This window comes from Phocoena phocoena, chromosome 13, assembly GCF_963924675.1.
Source record: "Phocoena phocoena chromosome 13, mPhoPho1.1, whole genome shotgun sequence".
NCBI classification, from domain to species: domain Eukaryota; kingdom Metazoa; phylum Chordata; class Mammalia; order Artiodactyla; family Phocoenidae; genus Phocoena; species Phocoena phocoena.
Genome location: NC_089231.1, coordinates 83,043,838 through 83,053,845, shown reverse-complemented (window position 1 = coordinate 83,053,845; position 10,008 = coordinate 83,043,838). Strand labels below are relative to the sequence as shown.

The following is a 10,008-nucleotide window of genomic DNA, read 5'->3' as shown; positions in this document are numbered from 1 at the left end:
TTTTTCAATTGTACCCACCCCTGACATTTTTAAATTTAAAAAACCAAAGAAAAAAAAAAAAAAAACCAAAGCGCTATTTTACCCACAAAGAACATGGTGGAAGAAACCTGTGGCCCAGGCTCCAGAGACACCCGCAGGAAGCCCTTCCCTGACCCTCCCGGTCAGTCCCGCTTCACAGCACAGATGCCTCAGGCTCAGTCCCCTCTGCTCAGCTCTTCTCCCCACCCTGCTCTCAAGGCTCTAACCTCCGGGGACCCGCCTCAGTGGACAAGGTGCCGTTTCCCTGAGCCGGAGCCCCATACAGTATTCCAGGGCCTGACTCATAGCCAGTCTGCGTCTGTATCTTCCCAGATGAGGGTCCTTATTCTTCAAAGCCTGTCCTGGGACAAGTCCCTGTCTGACCCCTGTAAGTAGAGAGCCTTCCCCCTCGTGTCCTGCACTCCACCTCGGGAAGATGCCTCTGCACAGGGTGCCGGGAGCAGCTGCCATGGTTTTACCTGAGACAGGAAGACACCTTGGTCTCCCTCCGACCTGGTACCTGGCTTCTCCCCAACCCGCAGCAGCACAGCCTCAGGAAGATCATCTACCCTGACCTCTCAGCTCTTCAGACGTCACTGGGCAACATCAGTCCTACCCCGGCCACCTCACCGACGGAAGACCAAGCTGGGGAGGAAGGAAGGGGGCTCCCGAGGCGTGGTGCCGGCACACCGTGGGGGAGGGGAAGACCGGCCAGTGCCAGACAAGGCCGGGGGCTCCTGTGGCTACAGCAACACCAGGCTCATGCTTTCTGGAAACTGTCGACACGGACCCCTCCATTCCTTTTTTATTTTTAATTTATTTTATTTATTTATTTATTTTTGGCTGTGTTGGGTCTTTGTTGCTGTGCACGGGCTTTCTCTAGTTGTGGTGAGTGGGGGCTGCTCTTCGTTGCGGTGCGCGGGCTTCTCATTGTGGTGGCTTCTCTTGCTGCAGAGCACAGACTCTAGGCACATGGGCTTCAGTAGTTGTGGCTTGCAGCTCTAGAGCGCGGGCTCAGCAGTTGTGGAGCTCAGGCTCAGCTGCTCTGTGGCATGTGGGATCCTCCCGGACCAGGGCTCGAACCCGTGTTCCCTGCACTGGCAGGCGGATTCATAACCACTGCGCCACCAGGGAAGCCCCACTCAATCCCTTTTGTGGATCAGAACTGGCAGCTCAGAGCCAGGCCTTTCTTTTTTCTTTTTAAATTTTTAAACTCTTTTTTGGTCACTTCGCGTGGCATGTGGGATCTTAGTTCCCTGACCGGGGACTGAACCTGCACCCCCTGCGTTGGCAGCACAGAGTCTCAACCATGGGACCCCCAGGGAAATCCCCATCAGAGCCGGGCCTTTCTGAAGGAGGCTGAGCGATGTCTCCGCGAGCACACGAACTGCCTGCACTGCAACGCGCCGGCCGCTTTCCCTGGTTTATTCTGCCCTTTGCCGAGCGTTTCCCTAGCCTGGGCCACTGGCAGCTTCTCACCACCCGGCCTGGAAACCCAGGCTCAATCCCGGGCACCATCGGCAGCCTCCCCAGTCCAGAGCGGGCCCGTCACTCCACTCACGCGGTCCCAACCGTTCCAACCAGACAGCAGACTCACTGGCACCTGTGGCAGGGACCTGGGCGATGCCCCCATGTGGTGGGACCTGCTCGCCCTTTACCAGGGAGTCCGGCACTGTGCTGGGAGAGAAGAGCCGGGAGATGGGAGCAGGCTGGCTGCCCGTGCCGTGGCCAAGGTCTGTCACCAGGATGCTGCTGTGGAACTCTGTGACCCCAGGAGCCTGAGGGGACACAGGGGAGAGAGGTCACCCCCAACCACAGTCATGCTGGGTGAGGGCCACCCAAGGTTATAGGATGCTAAGGGCCTGTCTGGGCCACTCACCCTGGCGATGGCAGCAGGCGTGATGACCATGTTGGACTGGGACACGGTGGAAGCCAACATCCCTTCTCTCTTCAGAGGGCCTGAGGTCATGATCACTGCTTGGGGCTGTCCTGAAAAGGCAGCTGCCAGAACAAGGGGGAGGTGAGGGTGGCGGCCCACCTGGGGGCCCCAGGGCTGACCAGGCTGCACAGGGCGGGGGGGGGGGGGCGTGCCTAGGAGCAGCACACAACCCCTCTGCTGCCACTGAGACGTCACCTCCTTGCTGCAGGGCATGGAGACAAAGTTACTTTTTTGCAGCTTCTCCTTGGAGGGGACAGATTACAGACCCGGGAAAGAGATGACCAGGACCATGTTTTTTTCAAACTGGGTTGAGACTAACTAAAAGAACAACACAGAATAGAAAAAATAGACTAGATCTACACATGTAGTCTTTCATAACCCTTCTGTCTCCTATCACAATGTGTGTGTCACGAGTTTGCAAGCCTGGGGACGGGAAACATCCCGGCGGGGGATGAGGGCAGGGGGAGACTCCCACTTGCTTCCCTCCACCTGACTCACCTGGGGCGAGGCAAGCATTCTTCAATACCAAGGACATGGGCTCTGGTTTGGGAGCAGGCACTATTTTGGGGGGCTGCTTGTGCCTTCCCCCAGGCAATGATACAGGCTTGGGGTGCACGAAAGTTAAACGGGGTTGAGGAGGCCCAACGGTTGGTGGCCGGCTGACCGGAGACAGCGCCAGGCCACAGGGGGACACGGAGGGGGTGGGATAGTGGGTCGTGATGATGAGGCCCTGGCTCTGGCTGAAGGTGGTGGCAGAGGCGTCGTGGGTGAGGGTGGCAGAGGCCGTATGGGTGATGACAGGGGGCGACTTGCTGACTTCAGCAAACTTCTGTGGCTGCAGGAAGGCAGGGGGAGTCGGGGGGTTCAGGGCAGTGGCGGGAGGAGGGCCTAACGGCAAGACGGGGGAAGCAGGTGCAGGGGCTGGGCTGGGCGACAGCAAAGGCATGGTGAACACGGGCAAGAAGGGCTGCGGGACACTCAGTGGTGGTGCAGAGGGACCTAAGTCTGCGGGCTGGAGAAAGGGGTCCCCCGGCTGGGAGGTGTGTTCACAGCCCTGCCCACTCGTGGGGTCCAGGACCGTGGCTGCAGGGGGTGCAATGAAGCCGTCAGGGAGGCTCGGGGTGGGCAGAGCGGTGGTCGGCAGGACGCTCTCCTAAGGAAGGAAGAGAAGAAGTGAGGAACGAACGCTGGAGTCACACTGCTCGCTGTCACTCTCCAGCGCTGCACACCACAAGGTCCGGCACAGTACCCAGCGCCTGGGACGGTGCCCCGGGCAGAAGGGACAGAGGTGACGTCTCCCAGCCCTGGGACTGCTAATCTGCGGGGGTTGGATCTGGGTCTCCCCAGGCATCTGCAGGGGTCTTGTTTCCATTAGGAACTCAGTGATAACACGGCTCAGACACAGCGACTGTCTGCACACACTTGGCTCTCGGCCTGGGGATATCTTGTTTCTAGAGTCCAGTGGGGTCCCCCCAAAGTCCCTGCCATCTTCTGTTACAGAGCAGGGGCAGCCTGGATCACAGCTGCTCACGAGGCTCCCCCAGGACAGTTTCACATGTCAACTTCTAGAGAGGTCACCTCTTCCTAAAAGGGAAACGCTACAAGGAATCAATTGTTCGGATCTCAGTCTCTATAGGAGAAACTCTTCACGGAGCCAGATGGAGGGAGAGAGGGTCAGGTCACGGGCGCCTAACTGGATATGGGCACCAGCCCGAGAGTCTCTTAATGGCAGAGAGCCATGCCTCACTCAGCTCAGCTGTCCCAGCAGCTGGTAACCAACTTGAGTGCTGAGTAAAAAGTAAAAGAAATACACGGAACTTCCTCTTCTTAGCGATCTGCGTTTTTCTTTGCTGTCTCACTGGCCCAGTCTTAACTGGTCAAGACAGAGCCCGCTGCACACAAGGTTATCTGGGCCTTAGGCAGGAGCATACGTTTACTGATAGAGTCTCCCACTTCACGGACACCTAAGGATGCTTCCAAGGAGGGCTAGGATAACTTCTTTACACATTATATGTGAGTTCACCGCTGGATCTAGTCACCCCTAGCACTTTGCTTATGGCTGCAAAGGTCTGAGGAACAGTCTGGTGCCCCTTCCCCCAAGTTCCCTCTACCTGAGCAGGTGGGCTGTTGTGATCTGGTGCAGGCCCTGAGGCGGGTGCAGGCAGCATGGAGCTGAAAATGGAGCGGCTGGAAGAGAAGAGGTCTGAAAGACAACATCAGGGGCTTGTGAGCTCTGTGCCCATCACTCCACTGCATTAAGACCCAAACAAATCAGGCACTGAACCCCACCTTACTCAGAGGAATGCCATGGCTAGAGGGCATCTCCCCGCCCCCCCCACCACGAGGTAACTCTGCAGAAGGAGGCCCTCTGCTTGGAGCTGCACAGGCTGGCAACCAGTGTGGCCTCTGAAACACTCCCAGGCCTGGGTGGCACCCACTTTTACAGTGGCAGGACCAGTTCTAACTGCAGGAAACGGCGAGGAGGTGGCTGTGTCATCAGCGCACTCTGCTGCCTAGTGGGAGAACTGCTTACAGTCAAAGCCAAACCAGAGGCTCTGAGACGTGGAGGAGGAGACGGAACGACATCCCAGAAACACTTTCCAGGCCTTGCAGCTACTAGCAAAAAAAAAAAAAGTTCTGGAAAAATTCTAAGTCCTCTCCCTGGTCCATTCTAACAGTTGCCTCTATGACAGGGAAGCAACATCCACGTTGTCCTGGGTAAAGGGAGATGCAGGTAGCCGTGCTCTTTCTCTGCCCCAAGTCCTCACCCTGGAAAGGCTCAAAAGTGTCCATAAAGTCCAGGTTGGGCTGCAAAGGAATCAGCCCCGGTTGAATCATGTCTGCATTTCCCAGATGTGCTGTAAGAATCAGAAAGGAGACAGGGGAATCATTTTGCCTTCTCAGACCATGTGCTGTAGGAACATATTAAGGGCCTGGAATGCATCTTCCTGGCCCTGCTCACATTCTAGATTCTTCCGAGGAGAAACGTAGGCCACTGGCTGGGATTTCTCATCAGTTCATGGGCATCGTCCGCCCTCAGAGGGCAGGAAAGAGAGTTTTCGTAGGAAAGGTAAACTGAGTATCTGGGAACAGACACCCCCCAGAAGCCATGAGCAGCTATGCAGAGACCCCGGGTTCTAATTTCAGCCTGTGGGCTCTTCCCTGAGGGGTTAACTGGACAGCTGCACGCTGCCAGGTGAGAGGCCAGCCCAGGAGTGCGAATGATTTTCCTGAGAGTGAGTCACAGGCCCTGTCACGCGCCCCAGGCCCCTGTCCTCTGCTGAGGGACAGTATCAGAAATGTGAAACTGGTTCAGACCAAACCTCCACTGTTCCCTGGCGGTGGCACCACGGGCCTGACGGGGCCCTCACACAGCAAGGAGGCTGGTCAACCCTTCTCCTCACTGCTCACCCTAGACAAGCGACAGCAGCTCAGGGACGGCCCCGAGGCAGAGCCTGCCCTGGGGGCCCGGTGGAGAAGGCAACATTTCCAGTCTAGAGTCTAGGGGCGGGTTACCTATTTCGCGCGGGTTGGGCCAGGCCACGGGCGGGTGCGAGGAAAGCGTGGAGAAGAGGGTGTCGCTGAATTCCGACATGAGCATGTCTGTGTTCAGCAGCGAGTCCTCCTCCATGGGGACTGGGGTCTTCCAGCCATCCCCGTGCTTGTGCCAATAAAGCATGTCATCGTCCTGCCACCGACGGGGGGGAGGACAAACCAAAGGGGCAAGAGTGACTCGGGGGTTCCCAGCACATCACATCAGGGAAATACGCTGTACTGTTTCACAGAGCAGCCAGGGTTCCCGTATAAGAGATGAGGCAAGGGGGTGGGGAACTGCAGGGAGAAACCCCCTCCAGCCCCCCAGCAGAGAACTGGCTCATTTCCTTCACATCCTTCATGTGAGGAGGTGGGGGGGCCCTCCTCTAGCCCCAGGGTGCACAGGGGCTACCTGTTGCTGCAGTGCTGGGCCACCCAAGTCACTGCTGTTTCTTGTCAAAGGGGGAGGTCCCATGAGGGTCCTCATGGCCCCCAAGCTCACACACCTGGGCCAGGCTGGAGAGGTCCTCATCCTTGTGCTGCTGGAGCTGTGGAAAAAGGACAGAGAGGACCAAGGTGGTCGCTCAGGGCCCAGGCAGGGGACGACCCCCTCGGCCTCTCCTTCCTGGAAGGGGCTAACCTCCAGAAACATCTAGGCCTTCTCTCTCTGGGAGGCGGGCGGGGAGAGGGATCCTGCCCCTGCCATCGCCAGGCCAACGCTGGACACAGATGAGATTCCCAGCCAGCGTTTGTGGAAATAAAGAGCCCTGGCTCCTAGCTGGAGAAACTGAGAGCAAAGGGGTCACACGACCAAAGCAGGCCACCACTTGGGCTGGGCTAGAATGCTGGGCCAAGGAGAGGGGTGGCCAGCTCCGGGCCACAGCCTTGGGGGCCAGTGTTCTGAATCCGGGCTCATGTCTTCCCTCCCCTACGGGGCTTCCTGAACGTGCTCTCTTTGGAGCCCGAGCCAGATACCCTTTTCTTGAAGTAGGTTCTCCACTTGTGATACTCCCGGATCACGATCTCAATGCGGCTTTTCCAGTACTTCCCTTCCGTGGTGATGGCCTGTGGGGAGACGCAGGGCAGAGTGAGCAGTGGTGCTGGAAGAGCCGCCCTGCCGAGAAGCAAGCGTCTGTCTCTGGAAGTCAGGTCCGGGCAATCCAGCTCCGAGAAGCAGGCTGCCTGCCTGCGGCTTCGTCCACAGAGTGCGTCCCGCCTCTGCTGGGCCACGCCTGGCCTCTGAGTGAAGGGGAGCTTTCATTTCATGGCCCACGATAACCCAGGGGGCTTCGGGGGCCCAGGTCCTGGAGGCTGGACCGGAGCAGGGGTCAGATAGAGTGCCTGGCAGGGGAGAAGCACAGAGTTCCCGGCGCTGGAAGAACCTCCAGAGACCCAGGCTAGCTCTCAAATGCCCTTAGCCTCCGCCACGTTTCCAAAGGGTGAAAACAAACAGCCCATCACAGAAGGTTCAGGTGGAAAGTGACCTCTAAGATACAGTTCAGCCTCCCCACTATGCAGGGCGGGGAGCCCCTTCCACAGCAGCCTTGAAGACCTCTGGTGACGAGGCATTCACGACGGCCTCCGAGAGCCCACCTCACTTTCAGATTCCTTTATTTTTTTTAATGGCTGGAAAATATTAAAGCAAGTCCCAGATATCCTATCATAAATCCCACATAATTTCACCCAAGAATACTTCACTGTGTGTTTCTGACACTGAAGAATGTTCACCGTGAATAATGCAATATTATTACCAGACCGAAAAAAGTGATATTCCTTAATACTAACACCAGATCATGTCCTATGGCTCCCAACTGTCTTTCATTAGGTTACCTTCCAAGTTTTCCCCTTTTCATGGTAACAGTGAGACATGCTTGGACAAAGCTAAAAAGATGCAGAAGAGTAAAAAGTGAAAGAAGAATCTTTCCTCCTCCTCACTCTAATCCCACGAGGAAACAATTTCTGTACATCCTTCAAGACATTTCCTATGCATGTACAATCACACAGACACACGCTTTAAAAAATTAACCTGAAGATACTCCAATACTGTTGTGCAACTTGCTTTTATTCATTTACTATTTCTTCAACATCTTTCCCTCTCAGTATATAAAGATCTCGAGTTCATTCTTTAATAGTTAAAGATGTCTGCCTTGTAAGGAGTCAAGATCCCTCCCCGTGGGACATCCCTGGTGGCGCAGTGGTTAAGAATCTGCCTGCCAACTCAGGGTCCATGGGTTCGAGCCCTGGTCCGGGAAGATCCCACATGCCGCGGAGCAACTAAGCCCGTGCGCCACAACTACTGAGCCTGTGCTCTAGAGCCCACGAGCCACAGCTACTGAGCCCGCGAGCCACAGCCACTGAAGCCTGCACACCTAGAGCCCGTGCTCCACAACAAGAGAAGCCACCGCAATGAGAAGCCCGCGCGCTACAACGAAAAGTAGCCCTCGCTCGCCGCAACTAGAGAAAGCCCGCACACAGCAACAAAGACCCAACGCAGCCAAAAATAAATAAAAATTTAAAAAAAGAAAAGATTCCCTTCCCGTTGACTTCCAGAGAAATACTGACATTAAAAGAAAGTAGAGGGTAAGTCCCGGTTGGAGGACCCCCTCAGTCCTGGGTCAGCCCGGTCTGAGAAGGTGGGAGCCTCTGTGGGCTGTCAGAGGCCACCTGCCCTCCGCATCGCCATCGCTTCTCAGGGTCAAAACAGCTGCCAGGACAGCACAGCCCCAGCACCCTGTCCTGCGTCCTCCCTCTGTGGGATCCAGAGCCCTCGGTCCCACCCTTGTGAGTCACCTCCTCCCAAGTGAGGGCCCATCACATGCCAAGTACCTCTGGCCGCCGGTGCTCGTCCACTTCCACAGAGCCGTCCAGCGGAGTGACAAAGTGGCACACGGGGTTCTTGCGCTTCTCCAAATCTGGGCGGGGAGAGGGTGAGACAGCGTCACTGCGGCAGAGACCCCCGCAGGAGCTCTGCCTCTTCTGTTCACACCCCGCCCCTCAGGGGGGACCCTTAAGGGTTCTTTCCTTCTCCTTCCCTTGGAAAATGAGATTTCAGGGAAATAAAGGGGTCCAGGTCCAAGGAAAAGAGTCTGGCAGTGATGTGTGGGCGAGAAAGGGAGTCTGGCTGATCAAGAGAAACACCAGCCTGAGCCTAGGGGACCCCGAGCACGCCGATCTCCTGTAGAAGTCACCAGACCCACCTGTACCCAAGCCAGCTGGACACAGGACGCGGCCTGGGCCGGCATCGTCTCAGACCTGCTGAAAACAGGAACTGTTCCCCGACTCTCCAAATGTCACCTCTCGGCTGTACACCCGTCCCTCCTCCTCTGCCTTTACAACACTGAGCACACTAGGTTGGGAGCAATCGGCCTACACTTCCGCCTCCTGCAGACGCTTGGCTGGGCCCCCAGTGCCGATGGCAATAAGGGTCCAGTTCACTCGGATTTGGACGCACACGGCCCGAGAGAGACTTCTGTTTGACACACAATGTTACAAGAGCAGGCTCCGGGGCCCCGAGGTGCAAAGGCCTCCTGGTGGCAGAACCTGGAGGGTCTTCGGCCCAGCCACGCGGCACTTACACTGCATGTACCATGCCCGCCAGATGGCATTGTTGAGCCGGATCTTGTCTCTCCACTGGAGCTTCAGGCCCTTGAAATTCTTCCACTTCGGAGACACCAACTTCCCACTGAAAGGTACAATGAAGAGGGGAAACTCAGTGGTTTCTCTGAAAATGGAATGAAATCACAAAGTGCCTCCCAATCCTTCCAGGCCTCAAAACTCTGGATTAACCCATGCAAGCCACAGGCCAGGCTTGATAGGGTACACAAGGCACTTTAGGATTTCTTCAAAGTGATATGGATGGGGTACAGGGGGCAATGGTGTTGGTATGGAGGAATCAGGATCGGCCATGGGTAGGTAACTGCTGGAGTGAGGTGATGCTACACGGGGTTCACTAACCTATTCTGTCTACTTTCGAATATCTTTAAAATTTTCCATAATTAAAAGTTAAAAATCTGCTGATTTTGCCTCATACGTGTATCAAATCATCACGTTGTACACCTTAAACTTAAACAACGTTATATGTCAATTTTATCTCAGTAAAGTTGGGGGAAGGAAAAAAGAAATCTGCTGACCACCGAACGAAAGCCAGCCCACTTGAACCTGATCTCGGCCACCTCCTTTGCCACCAGTCCCCCTGAGGCACTTATAGTCCAGGCACACAAACGTCCCACTGGCCTCAGAACCTGGCGGGGCTCTCTCCTGCCTCCAGGCCCCTGTGCTTGCGTTCCTCACTCTGCACAGACCTCCCTCCGCCCCTGGCCACCCACTCATCCTTCCAAATGATGCTCAAACATCATCCCCTCCAAGCCAGCACCGGCCTCTCCCAGGCTGCCGCCAATCCCTTCAGGACCCCTGAGCACTGTTCACACCTCAAAGATAGCACTCATCCACTCCCCGTGTAGCAATGTGTCCCCACACCTCCTGCCACTAGACTGCAGCTTCTCGAGGGGAGGGCCCTT

At 56.3% G+C, this 10,008-nt stretch overlaps 1 protein-coding gene across 1 annotated transcript in view; it reads right to left on the bottom strand.

Moving 5' to 3' along the window:
• MLXIP (MLX interacting protein) overlaps positions 1–10,008 on the bottom strand; it is a 57,038-nt gene that overhangs the window by 4,391 nt on the left and 42,639 nt on the right. Inside the window, exons 2-11 of the mRNA XM_065889702.1 lie at positions 9,067–9,173; positions 8,318–8,403; positions 6,467–6,556; positions 5,998–6,039; positions 5,474–5,645; positions 4,726–4,815; positions 4,069–4,160; positions 2,456–3,110; positions 1,898–2,019; positions 1,616–1,796 (exon numbers count right to left, since the gene is read on the bottom strand). Coding sequence (XP_065745774.1) covers positions 1,616–1,796; positions 1,898–2,019; positions 2,456–3,110; positions 4,069–4,160; positions 4,726–4,815; positions 5,474–5,645; positions 5,998–6,039; positions 6,467–6,556; positions 8,318–8,403; positions 9,067–9,173 — 1,637 coding nt within the window. The remainder of the gene's footprint in view (positions 1–1,615; positions 1,797–1,897; positions 2,020–2,455; positions 3,111–4,068; positions 4,161–4,725; positions 4,816–5,473; positions 5,646–5,997; positions 6,040–6,466; positions 6,557–8,317; positions 8,404–9,066; positions 9,174–10,008) is intronic.